Source organism: Poeciliopsis prolifica, unplaced genomic scaffold, assembly GCF_027474105.1.
Source record: "Poeciliopsis prolifica strain line A6 unplaced genomic scaffold, Auburn_PproV2 SCAFFOLD013, whole genome shotgun sequence".
NCBI classification, from domain to species: domain Eukaryota; kingdom Metazoa; phylum Chordata; class Actinopteri; order Cyprinodontiformes; family Poeciliidae; genus Poeciliopsis; species Poeciliopsis prolifica.
Window position 1 is genome coordinate 4,609,219 of NW_026562388.1, and position 18,538 is coordinate 4,627,756.

At 38.1% G+C, this 18,538-nt stretch overlaps 1 protein-coding gene across 4 annotated transcripts in view; it reads left to right on the forward strand.

Moving 5' to 3' along the window:
- The first annotated feature begins 2,976 nt into the window (after nucleotides 1-2,976).
- Nucleotides 2,977-18,538, forward strand: part of fermt2 (FERM domain containing kindlin 2) — a 41,924-nt gene continuing 26,362 nt past the window's right edge. For all 4 annotated transcript variants that reach the window (XM_055038396.1, XM_055038397.1, XM_055038398.1 and 1 more), the window contains exons 1-2: nucleotides 2,977-3,166; nucleotides 4,882-5,039. In XM_055038396.1, the coding sequence (XP_054894371.1) occupies nucleotides 4,883-5,039 (157 nt within the window). In that variant the 5' untranslated portion in view covers nucleotides 2,977-3,166; nucleotide 4,882. The remainder of the gene's footprint in view (nucleotides 3,167-4,881; nucleotides 5,040-18,538) is intronic.

The window sequence follows — 18,538 nt, forward strand, 5'->3', positions numbered from 1 at the left end:
CGGTGATGCCTGGACATGTAGACTGGGCATGTGTGGCAATAAAGCAACACAGTAGTTTATGTGAATGATCAAACTTATGTCTCTTTCAACTTTCTGCCTCTTCTTTGTGTGCCTCACCCCCTCCGTCCTCGTCCACATCAGCAGCAGCTGAGCCAAGTTCTTATCTGACTCTTCTGCTTTGCATCGGACTGAACTGTTTACTCTGCAATTAAAACACGGCCTATAAAAGGCAACGGGGTCTGCTGCCAGATCCTGACAGGGGGGGGGGGGGGGGGGTTGTAGCAGCAGGGAGATGGGTTATAAATCGCTTTGATGCAGACCTGGGGTCTGAAGGCCCAGATTCCTTCGCTGGAGGACGGGTGGAGAGTGAGTTCACCAGGAGACCAGGCCAAAAACTCTCATGATTCATGAGATGTTGCCGCTGATCGTTTGGAGAGCGTGCGCCAGAGTGTGTATTGTGGTCCTGCTTCAGGGAGGCTCATGACGTTTTTTTTTCCCCCTCAACCGCCCGACGTGTGATTTGTGCAGTCGCTCATTGTTGCGTAAACTGTTATCTTTCATCTACGACAGTGAAACAAGGAGCCTCAGACTGTATTGTCATCTGTTTCTTGTGGTTCAGACTAACTCTGTCATTTGAAAGAGCTACTTCAATCAAATGTATACTAAGAAAAATACATTTGAAAAGGTTTAATACTCTGTTAACTTTTAAACACCGTTTCTCATTGCAGTCACAAATGTCAATGCATTTTATTGAGATGTAATGCATAATTGTTAGAAAGTTTGGAAGGATTTGAAGAATATGAATGGTTTTTAAAAGGTCAAAATCTGACCTTTATTAAAAAAGCGACAAGAAATCCCATTTGAGTTTTTCCACAAGTCATGTACAGGACTAAGTAAGTGTGCAGAAGAATAGACCGATGAGACCATAATGGACATTTTTAGATATGACTGAAGTAGAACTGTAAAACACACTGTCTTCATTAAAAGTGTAAGTATCATGCTGCAGGGAGGCTTTTTCTTTTGCAGGATGCTCAAAGGAGCGAGGAAAACCTCCCCCAAAAACAAACAAACAAAAAAAACTGCTGGAGTACAAAATGCTGGGGTGGATATTTATTTTACAGCAGGACAACAACCTGACAAAATGCCAGAGCTACATTAGAATGGTTTGTGTCAGGACGGCCCAGTCAAAGGTTGTATCTTAATCTAATTGAGAATCTTTGACAAGACTTAAAAATTTGCTGAGCTGGAGGTATTTTCAAAAAATTACAATCTGTTGTAATCTGGGTGTGCTAAGCTGCTGCATCTATTGCAGCCATGATTGAAATAAAATGTGGTTCTGCACTGCTTAAGTCTGAAAGACAAATCATTTTCTTTCCACTTTGCAGTTTAAAATTCCAGAAAATGCAATGCAGTTTGGCAAATTTATAACAGAAATTCATGTGTAACTTGAACTTCAAGTGTAACAGCAGCAAAGTGACAGGAAGAGGAGGCATGTAGGTTCACTCAAAGAAAATGACAAAAATGTATATTTTTTTAAAAATGAACAATATACTGTACAATAATGGCAAAATCAAACTATAAAATACTATGCAGTAATCAAAAATGGTATATTCTGATCCAAGAAATGTGAAACTGAGTAGGACAATGGGAAAGAAAATGTTCAAAAACGTGTGAATATTTGTACATTTAAAAACAAAAGACTATGACATTTGAACTTAAATTGTGCAAACAACAGAGAGAAGAAATGGTACTTAAAATTAGAATAGCTGCACAAACAGCTCCAGGAGAAGTCTTAGGAGTCATATTATATTAGATGTTATTTCTGAGCTACAGAGTTATTCAAAAACTCATGTAGTGGAGGGAGATTTAACACTTAAAAATCTTCTGATGTTCTACATAAAAAAAAAATAAGAATTTAAGATATGGAAGTGTTTTAAGATAAACTCTCCTGTCATTCTGTGCGGTTATTTAAATCTATGAACTCCTGGTCCCTGGCTACTGATGCAAGGCTCAGCTGCATTGTTGCCATATAAGGGCAGCTTGAAATCTTTCCTGTCTCCATTAACCCTGCAAGCTGCTGAACATGCTGGAGGCTTTCAGTTCAATTTAAATCTGATTTAAGATATTCAACATTGTTCTTTACCCAGATGTTTACGTTTAAGTTAGCTTTATTCAGCTTTTTATTTTCTTCTCGGACAAAACAGTTTTATGACGATAAGGGTTAATGGCATGAATGACTGGGTATTTTACTACACATAAAAGGAAGTCTGTCTTGTATAGTTAGAATTTACTTTACGGGACATTTTTAAATGTCTCTTCTTCCATCCATTAAAAAAAATGAGAGCAAAATGTATTTATTTATTTATTTTTTGTTCTGATTTTTTTCTGATGAGCAACATAATCAGAAGTTACTGCGACTGCAAAATCCCTCAAAAAGCTCAACACACACAGAATTAAATATGTCAGATATTTATTTACTTCAAAATGATGGCAACATCAAACTTCTGATCTAACACAAACGATGAGTTTTCATGCATAAACCAAATACACTTAATTTCTAAAAAAAAAAAAAAAAAAAAAGGATTTGCACTGACATTTGTGTCAGTGCAAATCCTCATCCCCCACAAGTTACAGATAAGGTTTATATGAAAAGCCATGTCATTGCAGACTAACACCTCTAATTAGGAATCGTGCTGCATTTCATTACTTTTCATGACTTCTTTTAAATGCAGGGGAGAACTGTGAATATTAAACATTATCAGTGCCCCCCTTTTTGGACAGTCCTGACAAAATCTTCTAGATGCGCCTTTGTATATTAAGCAAAACGCACTAACTGGGGGAAGATGCTCGGCCCAGTGATAGTTGAGTCCAGCAGTGGACTCTCCTGGTTAGAAAGGAAAAGTGGGATTGGGGCGGTGACGTTATCCCTGCTGGAAAAGAGGGAGGGAGGAAAAAAAAAGAGAGGGAGGGCTGGACTCCATTAATGCGAAGCCTGCCGCCTGGAAAAGTGTTTGGGATACTTCACTTCTTCGGCGAGTTCTTCGGGGATTTTTTTTTCTCTTTTTAGCACCCAGTCAAAAACATATACATGATTTAAAGAAGGGGGGCCTGTTGTGTGCCGTGTAGTCGACTCTTTTGGTGTTTTTTCCCCCCCGTCTTTTTGAAGGTGAGTGTGCACATTTAAACGCTCGTCCGCGTTCGCCGCTCGGAAATATGAAGACCTCTTTCCCCCGCGCTTGGCTTTTTTTTTTTTTTCCACTAAAACCCGACTTTTTAAAATTTCCCCGTGAGGTTCGAGGGGTTGTTTTTGTGTTCTCCGGCACTCTCAGTTGAACTTACTTCTTCAGGGACCGACTCAGTGGTTGAATGTTGCAGGCAAACAGCAGCCGGGGAGTCGCTGTGCTTACATAATGAACTCCTATTGGTAAGCCAGCCTTTACCGTTAGTTTTAACAGGTGAGGCCACACGTTGACGTGGATAACAGCTGCCAAAGGTCTCTGTTGAAGCTGCTTTCGCGGGAAGATGGCCTTTGTGTGCCGTGTTTTTATTGACTGGGAGAGCCTCGGGTAATAGAGTGACGTGCACAGAGGCGATGGTAACTTTTTGGCGGTCACTTTGTTCAACAGGGCATGTTTTAGAAACGGGCACCATGGGATTCTAGCCATTCCTTCTGTACTAGATGAACGCTTTACTTCACATTTCTCAATGCTCAGTGAGTTATTGAGCATTGAGAAATGTTGAAAACTATAGTGGCTGTGAAGCAGAGCTGGAGAAACTGGGCTACACTGTAGTTTTTTTTAATTTTTATTATTATTATTTAACCGAAAGTGGCAGTTCAGGTAGGGAGAGATGTGAACACATGACTCATACTACATTATTTCTTGTTTTTATCCATAATATCATATTTTCTGTATCTTTTTCTTTCTGTATGTCATGTTCTTTTTCAACATTACCTGATACGAGTGAGGAGATGTTAAAGCTTCCAAATAAATTAGTCCTTCGCTTGAAACATTTAGAAAAATGCTGCCTTACATTTTGGGCTAAGCTGTAGATTTCTTAAGGTTCATTAACAAGTCCGATAACTGTCTAATCACTGTGACATAACACAAAGACCAACTTTACATGTCTAGTTTTCAAAATGAGAAAGATAACAAAACATGTAAGTCCAATAAGGTAGATATGTGTTGAACTTCACAAGTCAGGAGCTTGTTGCTAAAAACTGGCTACCTTACTAAGCTTGCCTATATCAACAGTCGGAGCAATTTAAAAATGTATTTTACTGGACGGTGACAAACAAGGCTGAACAAAGACCTAGTTTATCTTGCCATCATATAGTGAGGTAATTATGCAATTTCCAAATCCGTCAATTGCAGCAAAGCTTGGCATCTTGAGGTCAACGAGTCTCTGTACACACATTAGGTGTGGTCAGCTTGTCAGTTAGTTTGGCAGCGATGCCAGCTTACAAACATTTTTTCTGTCTCACTATCACAGGCATAAACATAGAGTTTGGTAAACTCTTGGGAATTCAGCAGAAACTTTTTGCTTATAGAACAAACAGCCCGGGGGCTGGAGAGTTTGGTTGAAAACCCGCTATGACACCAGGATTATATTTCCTGTGTGCTCCAAAAGATTTCCAGAGCAACAGAAGACATGAGGAGAACAAAAAGCAGCAGCAAAGATTGCTGGTGCAGTTGTAGCTGTGTTAATCCTTGATGAAAGATCAGATGCGATAGATATCAATAAGAAAATGTAACTGACGTTGCAGGGCTTCTTCGAAATATCAAACCAGGATCAATTTTTTTTTCTTTCCAAGACTTCAAAGGCGTGCTGTATGTTTTGGCTGTGTTGTTTCACCACCTATTTTTGGTTCTTCTCTGGCAGGATGGCACTGGATGGGATCCGGATGCCCGATGGCTGCTATGCCGACGGTACATGGGAGCTGAAGATGCATGTCACCGACCTCCACAGGGACGTGTCTCTGAGAGTCACTGGGGAAATCCACATTGGTGGAGTTATGCTCAAACTTGTGGAGAAGCTAGGTACATGCACATTTTGTTATCTCTTTGCAGAAAATTGCACCGTGTCTGTGTCATGTGATGTGTGCATAATTACCTGACTGATTTTGAGTACTTTCCATGAGTATCTTCAAATAGCAGTTTCATTCCATTTGTAATAGAGTAGCTCCGAAAAACCTATTCCTTGTTCTGCCTTGCTGTGTGAGAGAGTTCTGTGCATTTCTGAAGCTGGCTTGTGTTATCTCTTCACATTTGTTGGGTAGTAAATGTCTCATTCAAAGGAGGCACCACTCCGAGAAACTAAATTCCATGAAAATTCCAAAAGTACAAAATGTTTCAGAAAACAAGAGTCGGCAGCTGACGTTCTGCATCATCCTGATGACAGGAAGCTTGAGAGAATAGCTTCTGTTGAGATCTGGAGAGGAAAATGTAAAATGTTGATTGTATGTTTTGGGGTTTTTGTGAACAATGTCAAGGCTCAAATTACCATTCCTTTCTTTTTGATTAAAAACTCCCCAAAGCTCTATTGTTTTTCCCAGGAAGGTTTTCTACCAAATCAAAGTTCTGGGACTGTTTTGGTGAAGGTTTTAAATGACAGTAGTGCATATAACACATCCAAGCTAGTTTCTCTGGAACTTGATGCATAGCTGAATGTAACATACTGGTTAATAGACTGGAAATGTCTATTTCCAGTCTGGGCTTTTTTGGTACTTTTCTAAACTGGTTCAGGTCTTATTTGGCAGACCAGGACTACTGTGTATAATTTGGGTCTCCGTAAGGCTCCATTCTTGGGATACTTTTTTAAATTCAGTATCTGTTGCTCAGATTATAGTACTGCATGTATGCTGATGACATGAAACTTTGTATTTCTATGTCTCCTCAGTCAATAACGAAGGGAGGGCTCAGAATTTACATTTTTGGGGAGGATTAAAGGGTCCAGAAATCCATGGTTCGAGGCCAGATAGAAGAACTTGACTTGAGTCAAAAAGCTTTTTGTAAAAGAAAAGATTATTGCTTTTGTACTTCTCTGAATAGTTTAAAGCCTGAATATATTTCAGAGTTTCTTGACTGGTAAGAACCTTCTCAATTTCTCACTATCAGACTGATTACTCAATGTTCCACTTAGAAGTAAACAAGAGAAACCAACTCCCTCAAATGCAGAGTTGTCCTAAAACTGGACTGCAAACTTTAGTGTTTACTGTTTCTATAAAGGTAAATTGTTCCTTATATTAGTTACCATTTCTTAGACTTTTTTTGTTTTCAAGGTATATTTCACCTGTTTTTCTTCCTGTGTTGCTTCTATTTTTGTTTTTAATTCTGTTATTTCTCATTTCCATTATTTTCTTGCAAAGAACAATAATTGGAGCTACATGAATGAACTTGTCTTTCCTTGCTGTGTATTATGCCTAAGCAGCTAGACGCATATTGAAGCCATGCGTGACGCCCCTTCCTTCTCTTTAGCATGCACAATTCTGTAAGCAGCGATATGTTCTGGAGAAGTTTGGGTGCCCGTAAGCATAAGAGCCCTCTGTTCCACCCACTTGAACACTGGCTCATTTCATTCAGCCTGGAGAAAAGGTCAGCAGCGGTGGCAGCGCGATTTAGGAGTGACAGCTTGTTGTGTGTTGATGGTGCTCAGATACTCAGAATTCCTCCAGCGCTCCAAGGTTTTTATTCCCTGCCTTTGCGTCCCGTTTTTAGCTGTCCTGTTGGCGCTCCACATAATTGAGGTCTTTGTTCTCTGTGGTCGTCTGAGTTCGGATGCATCTATGCTCAGTGAAGTGCAGTGTTGGATGCAATTCCTGTCATCCCACACATGACAAAGACCCGCCCTTATCCATTATTGTTGTGTTGATGTACTTGGAACATTTTCTTTGTTGGACAGCCTCCCTATGGCTCCTTTATACTTTAGCTAGTCTTGGCATTGCCACATTTAGAAATGCATGATCTATTTGACAGGCATGGTTACAATTTTACTTTAAAAGGTAATGAAGCAGAATATGTTTATGGATTTTTGCTTAGACCACTCATTCATTTCAGAGTTCCTGTATTTCCATTGGCATCGATAACTATTTTGTTGCTCTATGTGCAATTCATATTCATCTGTCTGAAGTATGATTGAATTCGAGAGACTCCTCTTCACTGAGTAGCAGAACAATGTGCTGCTGTTAAATTTCTCTCCAAGTGCTGGAGAATATTTGTGCAACTGACACTTCGGAATGGAAATATTTCTGCTGCCCTGAGTCATAAGATTGTCATGAACTGTAATCATTAGTCCAACTAAAATATGGATTTAACACAAGGGAGCACATTGCTGGTTAGTGTATACAGATCATACAGCACATTTTTATTCTTAAAACAGGGAGTAGATATATGTATTTTTGACATTTTTTGATCGTTACAAGGTTAGAAGGTTTTCTGTATTAAGACACTGGAGCTAAAGAGCTAATAGAGCTGGCCAAATCGTAAGGCTAAGAAGTGCATATCCATATATTTTGAATTTCTATGTAAAAGCTTGACACACTGAAATAAAGTAGAACCTGGGCTGCTGAGACTAGGATGAAGAGAATAGCAGATGTTAATTTGACATTTTAGATTGAAGTTATTGTTTTTCTAGCTGGTGCATTTGGTAATGTTGACATATTACCAAAAAGACAAGTCTGTTTGGAATATTTAGATCGGTTCATCATATTGAAAAAAAAAAAAAGACCTTTTTTTAAAATTTTCAGAATCAAATCAAATCAAATTTTATTTGTATAGCACATTTCATCTACAAGGCATTTCAAAGTGCTTTACATCATAAACACAATACACAAAGTCATGCAACATAGAATAAAGTACCAAGTGTTTTTTTTTTTGTCACGGAATTTAAGCGCCTGTTACTGCCGGACTCCGCCGTCCGTTCAAACACTCACAACAGGAAAAAAAATTAAAAAATTGCATACATATCCACAAATCCATACATATTACATTTCAAATACAATTCTAAACAGAATTCTAAACATAATAAAATGTTTTCTTCCAATCTACTTTGAGTGGTGATTCTGGGTCATTTTGTTGCTCCAATCGCTAACATTTGCCTGAAACGCACCAGTTCCACGTTCGTCCACAGCCATTGCTAAAACTACAGGCAGGCTACAATTCTAAAACAGCACAGAAAATCAGTGTTATCATTCAACCTTTTCCTTCTGTTTGCTGATTGGCTCGGTCAAAAATTGACCAGATACAATCAGAGTCGAGGGGAGTAAAGTGGAATTGTGCAGGAAGGCAATAGCCAAGCAACAGCTTTTTTTTTTTTTTTTTTTTACCTGTTAATGAGCATGTGCTTTATTAAAAGGCAAGTGTTTGAAGGACTAATGTTGACACTTTTCTAAAAGTGCTCCAGTCTAAATTAATTTAACTTTATCACACATAATAGTCACTGGTGAGTGCCAGTCAACCTAAAAATTGTCAGATTTTAGTTGCATCTGTCCTACGAACAGAAACTTTTTCAGGCTCTATTGCATCTTCTAACTACTACTCGTTCTATTCAGATGCCAGAGCTGTAAGTTATGTCATTATAAGAGTGTTGCATTATACTTCTTAATGTGGCATTATATATATGTTTATTTTTCTCTTCTGCCAGAGCCACCACTTCTGATTATGCTACTAATTAATGATGTTAGAGTACAACACTTATGTCAGCTTCACACAAGATCCTTGCATGACTTTTAGTGCATCTCAGACATATTTTCTGAGATATAAAAAATAACATTTTATTTAGGACTTTCTTTCTTAAGAAAGAAAATTCTCAAGAACTTTCTTCCTTAAAAGTTTGTTTCTTTAAGAAATAAGCTTTCCATTCAGGAAGATTTCTGGTGATCAGCCATGTAGTTGGAGAAACCCCAGTGTGACCAGTTTAAAACAAAACTCCTCATGTCTTTTCCTGTTACTAGTAACCAGACTGTTCCTCTGAGGTCTCAGTGGTCTTATTTACTGCACATTAGTCTCTAAGCACTCGTTAGCATGTTAGCTGGACTTCTGATAAGCTATTATACTAGCATAGGATGCTTTAGAATCCTTTGTTGAACAGTCTAACATAAAATAACATCCTAGGTTTAATGATTAATATCTTGTTTCACTCTGTTAAGATTTCTGGTTAATTTGTTTTTGGTGGTTGACATTTTGAGTATATGAACTTGTTTTGGGTACAGGTAAGAGCAGTATTCCCTTTCATTGTGGTATATTTTTGGGATTATGAGATTTCATTAATAGGCTTACACAGGCATGTGTTCCCACAAGTGAGTGTGGTCGTCTGGTTCGGTGGGCGTGTCTCCTCCACATGCATGCTCCTGCTATCATTCGACCCTTCTTGTGAGCTGTAGGCTCAGATGGCCTTGGATAATGGATTAAATAGACCTATGCCAGGAAGCTACTTAGGTATTGATCACAAAGACGGACCCTGCTTCCACTTTCCCCCTGAAAACCTGCAGGAGAGCCGTATTTAAAAGGCCGCTGATTAACCGCCTTTTGGTCCTGGAGTCTGGTAATCCTTTCATCTGTTCGTTGCTTTCTTTCAATTTGTTCACGTTTTCTTAAAGTACAACAATCTGTTTAGATGACAGCTTTTCTATTTAGTAGGGAACATATTGTACAGATTGTTGTGAGCCGCATGAGATTCAGTTTAAAGCAATTGTTTTTTGAGTTGGATGGTTTTTAGCTTTGATAATCTGGGTAGCAGTGTGTGCTTCTCACATCCAAACTTGGATGCGAGTGCTTTTGAAAAAAATAAAAAATAGAAACTTAAGTAACACTTCCATTTTTTTGATTATCAAACAATCTTTAGTTTATTAAAAGAAAGCTTGCCCAAACCTAACTTGTTTGAGGTACTAAAGCCACATTAGCAGCATTAAATTAAATCTCCCATTTGCACTGCAGCGGATTTAACTCATGCAGGGCTGGTCCAAGGCTGCATGTGGCCTTGATCAAATTTTGACTTAGGGCCCCTTGAGTCTCAGCACCTCTAACAGCTTCCGTGTTAGATTTAGTGAAATTTGGGAGAAGGGGAGTAGTTTAGCAACCTAAAAAGCAACAAGTTATAATTGCAGTTTACTAGTTTATGGGCAAACATAGCTCAAACTCAAAGAGTAAACTCACAGCATCAGATTGTTGCTATGATAACAAAACAATTTATGAGTATTGTTATTCAAACTTTTACAGAGTAAATTTGCCAGCTCCTTAAAATGTTACATATAAATGTTAAACAGTTTAAAATCTTTTAATTGATATGTTCTGGAACCATTAAGTCAAATTTAGCAGCATTGATCTTCTCAATAAACAAATGTTACATTTATGTATCTGTAGTCTGTGTTAAAATATAAGCATTTTGGGGCCCCTGAATCCCTGGGGGGCTTATGAAGCTGCTGACTTAATTTGGATTAAACAGAAGTGCAAATAATTAATATTCATTTTGTGTCTTTTGATTTGTTGTTTTTAAGGCTAGTTGTGGGTTTAAATATTGTTTCACTTTTGATGTCTTGCCATAACATAATTACCCAGTAATATTATTTCTTTTCCTGTCTACCTAACATCTTTTGATACAAAGACACGGTGATCCGTTGATGGACCGCCTCGGCGCCCCGGCCACCAGACTTAGCAAGTTTTCTGCCATTCAAGAACTTCCGTTTTCACTTAGGTTATCTTTTTCCAATACTAAAATTTTACCTTTTTTGTCTTGGCTAATTGTAACAGATCAAATACAGAAAAAAATCTGTAAATGGTCAAATACTTTTTTTTCAAAGTAATGTTGCTAGAAAAGAGAAAATAAAACAGAGATAGGTGAGTGAGAAGAGAGTAGAGGGCCCGATCTTTCTCTCCTCTTGCCATCTCCCCTCAGTGTGACGTTAGCCATGCTGCTAGAATTCCATAAAAGTCTTCGATGAAGCAGGAAATGAGCTCCAGGGATTGGCATGTGCTCTCTGGTGGCTGCCGTCATTGCTGGAGTCTCTGCTGCACTCTTCATCCTCTTCCCACTTTCTTCGTAAATCCCTCCCCCTTTGCCTCTCTCCCTGTTTTCACCTTCTTTTCTAGTTGCCACGAAACTAGCTGTGTTTTCATAGCAGTATTTCAGACTTATTTCATGACCAAGAATAACGTGGCTTAAATATAGCAAGATGCCGGTATACAGTCAACTGGAAACTCCAAACGAAGCTTTGTTCATTACTTCATTGTTTCTGACCTGGGTTCATGTACGCTGACTATTCAATGTTCCAGAAATAGAACTTGAGCAAACTAATTGGTCTGGTGTGTCTCTACAGCGCTTGCGGTTGTTTCCAGTGCAAGGCATGCAGGTTTTGGCTGCTATACCACCGGCCTGCCACATAGAACTTTTCCTACATGGATATCATAATGTGTGTTTTGCATTTGCTGTGCCCTTCATATTCACTTTGCTAGAATTTAACAAAATGTAATTTCCTGTACTTGTTTCTGTTTCGTCACAGGAGATAAAGCTGCAGTGTCATTCGTCAGTGTCTTTGCATTTATCCTCCATAGGGTTATATTTGAAATAAAATGTAATACAGTTTAGAAAGCACATTAAGAAGACATTAAAGGGAACGTGTTGATGTTTTGCCTTAAAATGGATCCACATGGGTACTTCAGGTGAATTTAAATGTTCACAGGATTACTTTAACAAAGTAATCTTAGAGTGTGGGGATGTGTATAAACTTCTGAATTTGAAAGAAAAAGTAATAAAATATCTTCTTTTGGCATCTATCAAATAAAATTATCCTGTGATTCCTAATTTACTGATGACAATAAAACTTTATTCTGCTTTAATTGAGAGGAAAAAGTCTATCTATGCAAATAGAGTATTCATTTGTCTCATTTCTGGCCTCATGAATACTTCCTTTCTCAATGAACATGAGAAAGGAAGTATTCATCGTTCATTTCTAGAAATGGAAGATGAATGTCTTTCATTTCTAGAAACCATTTTGCATGTGGCTTTCAAAAAAAAGAACTTTGACATTGCTGACTTTGTTTTGTAAAAGCGCTTTGTCTTCTTGCCCTCTTAAACTGCTTCATAATTCCTGCCTTTTTACAATTTAACTGGCTGTCTCTCCCATCATTTGTAATTGAAAAGCTTCTAAGAAAACATCAACAAAAAGCTGCAGGTATGCTTGAGAGCAAAACCTTTTGGAAGCAACCTCTCGGGTCAGTTTGAAGGGTGCATCATTGAACTCAAGCTTATGCTTACCGTTGTCCTCACAGACCGCCTCTCACAAAAGCAAAACCCTTCCAAATTCCCGTGCATGTTGTTTCATTTGAGCCTGTTGCGTTCCATTTTTCTAAGATTGTCAGAAATGGTCTGCATGTATTGAATGATGCCAAATATTACGGAATCTTCCAAAGCTAAATACTTCAATTTGGGATATTTAAAAAAAAATATTCTCCCTCTCGATTCTTCTGTTACTACTTGGTGAATACAATTAGATGTTACCTGACCTGCTATCTACTGTTCAGAAGGAGAACTGAAGTGAATCTGAAGCATCAGAGTGAAAGTTAAACTTAGCTTTAGCTTCACATTAGTTCTGATTAAACAGTGAATATCTCTACTGAAAAAAACCCCCAAAAAACACATTGTCTCTATGAAAGAGGTGACAGCAGAAGAGTCAATAGGAAAGTAAATTTAGCTTTGCATTTAAGGTGCTTATTGTTTCCAGAACATTTTGCAGTTTTTCTTCTTTAGTGATATTCTACCATGAATACCCTGTATGTTTGTGCCAGTCTCACTGTTTTCTTCCTGTTTTGGTAAGCAGCACAGTGAATGGCAACTTTACCAAATATGCACTAGCTGAAATGACATGGAGCACCTTCGTTCGACAGGAGTTATGTCATTAGTTTTGATAACATACATTAAGATTAGGGAGAATAGCCAAGGTGTAGATCTGTTGCATCTGAAGGGGTAATACTCAACTACTGTTATTGCACCAGGTACAATTGAACCAGTACATAGTGATGGAAAGTTAATTTAAAGAATCAACTTTTTTCCTTGTTTAAATGTATCTTTTCACCTAAACAGCTGTTTGATTGCAGTTTCCTTTTTGCAATGTCAGCCTAACTCTGCTACAGGTTGTGGTGACCACATGGAGATGGCTTTTCTTTGACAATAGATGCAGGTTTCATTAGGAAATGGTTACTGTTTAACACAGGATGCTCAACTTCCTTTTTTTCCCATTTGCCTTCTACCTTCTGTCTCGCTTTCTTTCCCGCCTTCCTGCCCTCTTGCTATGTCAGACATTTTGTAAGGGCCGTAGGGAAAGATCGGTCTGAGATATTGATAGTCGTATCTTTCCTGAGGATGTAAAGATATGTTGCATATTTTATTCCCTTTAATGCAGATATGAACTGAGTTGATGAGTGGCTTCAGCGATCTTTTTTTGTTCCACTGAGGCATGAGACAGAGACATATTCCTGTGTATAGGAGTCTCATTGATTGTGGCCGTGAAGCTGTTCTAAGTCTGTCGGTTCGAAGTGAGAAATGGTCTGCCAGCTCATGTAATCATCTTGCTGCTTAATCTTTCTGACAGGAAGTAGTTAGCCTAAGTGGTGGTCCTGCCCAGGCCAGAGCTTTCCTGTTTCAGATGCTACAGTGATTGTGCTCTTCAGCGTTCAGCGTAGATCTGTGGTTTCATGTAAACCACGACCCTGAAGAACTGGAAGCATATCCAGCGTTCCTGTGTGAACACAGGTTGACAGATTCAAATCATTTGTTTTTAAGAGCCGTTCATATATTCCTACACAAGCATGCAGAGAGCTTAAACTGAAGACTCTGTGGTAACTTATCAAGAAACAGGTTTCCTACACAGTTCAGAAAAGTAGGGAATTCAATTTAAAATATTTTCCAGCCATGGAAAAGATTGTAAGGAAGCAAAGGAAAAATTAGTATTTCTAGACTTTTTCTGTCCCATTGTCTGAAGTTGTCTTTCTTTCCTTCCGACTGTGCTTACGTCCTTGTCATTCCATCTCCTTCCTCACATTTGTACATGTATTTCCTTCCTCATTCTCCTTCTTGTTTTTTCTTACTTTCATTTTTTCTTCAGATTGTCCTTTATTTATTCTGTCCTTGTGTTATTTGTATCCTTACTGCCCTTCAATCTTTAAGCCCTTCCTTCTCTGTATCTTCTCCATTTTGTTTCTCTTCCTTACATCCATCTTTATTTTTTCTGTCCTTCCTTCCTCACTTTCTTACATACATTATCGGAGGCTTTATTTAACATAAAATCAGACTCATAATGAGTTTGGTCCTTATTGCAGCACGCTATTAGATCATGTTGAGGAGAAGGCTTGATGGTCAGACATTAGCAGTAGTTTTACATTTCTGTTTTACTATGTGGATTTAAAGTTTCCATTAAAGATGATCATTGTTTATCTTTGACGCTTCTTAGTTTCATTGCCTTTAACTATTCAATACTTGATTATTAAAATAAAAAAATAGATAATTACGTTATTATAAGCGGTCATTGCTCTAGAAATGTTCTATTTATGAATCTACTTCTAAACAGAACAGAAAAATCAAATCTTTTTTTATTATATTGCTGTGGAATCAAAGAAATTCAGGAATGCTTTTACTCTTCTTGTACATTCCTGCGCTTGTTAAGGATGATTTAATCATACATGGCATCTAAACCATGAACTGCAAAATCCTTTTCATTGGTTCCTTAAGGAATCCACTGCAAATAGCTTTGTCCCTTTCACCTTCCTCTAGTACAAATAGTACAGCAGAATTCGAGCAAGGAAACCTTAAACCTGCTCATTGTTGGTATAACACCACAAACCTTTGTGTCAATAGAGTAAAATGATCTGGAGGGGTTTGTGCAGCTTCTCAGTCTTCATTTCACTCATTTCTAAACCTACCATGGAGTTTGTTTTCACAACCAAGGCACTTGGCAATAATAGAGTGGAACCAGATGTTTTGTCGAATCTTTAGGTCTATTAAGGTTTACTAAATTATTTTATTTAGAAGCAGCCCTCCTGAGCTGCATCAAGTTTTCTGAGGTTTCCTTTTAGGCCCACCTTGGGGCTTCTTGAACTGTTGCAACAGTATCCTGTTGTCAAAGAGGCTTCAGTGGAACAGCTCGTCAAAATCCTGAAGGGATATTTAACTGGGTTCCTGTATGGGAGACAGAACAGATGTATATTGTATATCTTCTCCATTGATCTTATTCCCAGAGATTCTTTGTAATCTCATTATTCCACCAGAACCCAGAATACTTAATTGTATAAAGCTGTGTCGGGGCGGAGGAGTACTATCCCCACTGCTTTGCACTGTCGGGATTATGACACAAATGGATACAAAGTATCTGCATCTAAGGAGGCGCCCTGTAGCCCTCCGGCTTTTTGTCTGATTCATCAAAGCCATAGATGTTGGACTCTTCTTATTTGGACAGGCTGGCCACACCGACATGTCTGGTTTAGGTTTCAAATATTTTGAAGGGCAATGCCTCCTGGCTTTTATGCCATCTCGGACCGAGCCGGTATCTATATCTTCCGTTTACTTTCGCATTTGAACAAAATCTTTTCAGCTGTAATAAATGTATTTGATCTACTCATCTGAGCCTGACTTTTACTATTGGCCAGTCTGATGGAAACTGTTAGTGCTTCCACGTTGTTAAAGAGAATTTGTTTTAACTAGACGTCTGCAGTAAAGCAGAAGTCCTTGTATATTGTGTTTAAACAGCCAAAGTTGCAAAGAAAATGAAAGTGGAGAAGACGAGTTTATCCGTTTACCTGGTTTATAAAATCATTCAGATCAGTTGCAGCATATTTATCCATGTGTCTTTCAGACATTAACTCTGCTCATGTTGCATCATTACTTTTTTAAGAACCACAAATAAAATTCAAAATGTACATCTACACCCGCAGTGTCTCATAATCCATGCTTTGCAAAATAAAAGATGAAAGTTTAACTCTTGAAAACTGAAATAAAGAACATTAGTAGATTAATGTTTTACAATAAGCAAAACCTTGATTTACAGAACAAAGTTTTAGTACTACATTCATTGAATTTGGATTGATTGTGTAATGACGAAACCGTATGTCCTGAGAAAGACAAAACCTTGATTTTGGCTGGTTTGTGGTTATGTGTGAGACTCAGAGGGAGCATTAGTAGTGGTAGCAGGAATAGGAGGGGTATTAAAGCACTACAATCAATGAAGTATGAGAATTTTCCTTGACTCTGTTTCAAGTTCTGTGTGCGCTGCATATTTAATTTATGTGATAAATGCTTAGTTTGATAGACTCTTGGCAGAGAACTGAGCTGTTATATAACCAGGGGCTGGAAACAGGCTCAGATATCCTCCTTCAGTTCAACCTTATCAATTAAAAACACTTCACCGTTACCTGATTTAACCACTTACTTTGAACTTCTGTAGATTTACAGGATAAATGTATGTAGAATTGAAAGATTCTGCATGTGTGAACATTATAAAAAATATTTGGAGACATTTGTTAAAAGTATTCACAGGGCTTCAGTTTTTTTTTTTTTTTTTTTTTTTTCTAATTTTATGTGACGGCCTCATTCTAAATTGTATTCAATTCATCTCATTCCTCAAACAAAACTTCACAAATACCTCTTCGTTGCAGAACTTCTGAAGCTCCATGACGTTGGATGGGAGACGTCTGTCTGGCCATCTTCAGATCTCTCCAGATATGACTAATTAAATTCAAGCTTGGATTGTTTCTTGGCCACTTCAGGACATTCACAGAGTTGTTCTGCAAAAATTTAGCAAAATTCTCAAAAAGTTATTTTCACATCGTCATAAAAGGGTATTTTTGTTTAGAATTTGGAAGAGAAAGAACATTTGGAAAACGCACTTGAATACTATATTCACAGTATTCAATACATGACTGAATACATTATGGATGATGTATTTAGTATCTCCAATTTAAGAACAATGCTTTCCTAACCTATATTGTAGAGTTTTCTGTTCAGTCGGTGTTCTTGTGATTGTGCTAGCTCTTCGTCCTTGTTGTGTTTAAAAACAAGTCATCACACTGCAGCCCCGGTGGCGTCAGACAGTAGTCCCCTTGGAAACGACATGACTCGTCTTACCCGGTCGTAATGTTCTCAACCGATAGCTGAAAATGACACGGCCTTTCAGTGCACGAACATGTTTTTAGTGACAACTGACGTATTGGTTGCACCGGCTGATAGGGGTTAAAAACCTCCACACACAGACCCTTTGAACCATTTTATGAGGGTGGATTTGGCTTTGGTTGCCAGCTGATGTCTACTGCTGCGAAACACTGAAAAAAAAAAAAGAGCTACATCATGTCACTGAGTTCACTCTCCACAATCTCCCCTTTAAAGCTGCAAGACAACACTTCTTTTGTGCTTAAATCTTTAGTTTTTAGATTTACTTTTGTGTTCAGCCTGCAATAGTGTTGACAGTGATACATATTTTCTGTCAGTTGATGCATTGACTCACTTTGTGGTATGCATTTATTGCAAAAGCTTTTGTCCGCATTGTTTTGGGACTTTCACACCACCAGTCTGATATTCATCTCTTGCAGAGAACATGTGGCTTAAAACATTTGAAAAAAATGAAGAGTCACACTGGTTTTGGTTCTATTGTTGTTTGAAGAACTGCAGACGGTGGGTTGCTCGTGTCCTAGAACCAGAAAGACGCAGGCTTTCAGCTGCACCGTTGGATGAGTTAGAAATCTTTATTTCAATGTGGATCTGGAGTTTTTCCACATTTTTAAATCTTATATATTAGACTATTTTGAGTTGGAATGTGATCAAGAATGAAAACACTGGGATGTCATGCACTGACAAGGAAAAGGATGTTACTGTGCTATATTCCTATTACTGAAATCCTTCTCCTTTTGAGGCCAGTCAGAGCACAACCATAGCATGGAGAAGGGATTATATTTTAATGAATGCTCAATGCACATTTGTTGAAACCACAAGTTAAGATTTGCTAGTTTTTATATGTAGAAGGCATGGAGATGACTGGAGCATTGCAACAAAAGTTAGAAATGTAGCTGAACTGCATCACAATTATTTGAAAAATACACAACTAATAAAGATTTGCACTATTGTAGTGTAACTTCCACATTATTGGCAGAAAAGAATCTATGCTATGTCAATACAGCTTGAAATAACGCGGATAACCTGGCTAATATGAGGTAGAAGACGGTACCTTATTGGTTGTGAAACTGTTGGTAAATTTTATTCTTTCTTAGTTAATTTGAATTATTCACAATAAATTGAAGCTGTGGGTTTAACTTCAGATTTAACCTTGAATGTCCTTGCTGCTTTACCACTTGCTTTGTCATATTGCTGTTGCTCCTCCCCGTCTGTAGCTCATCCGACTCGCCCATCGTTTTCATGCCCTTTTACTCATCCTCTTCATCGTCCCTCTGCCCAGGCCCTCCCCCTTACAGACAAGCGTTCATAAACAAAGCAGCCTCCTAATGTAAACAAAAAAGATATTCAGAGCAGAAGACAAGATATGGAGGGAGTATGTAGAGGAGAGCAA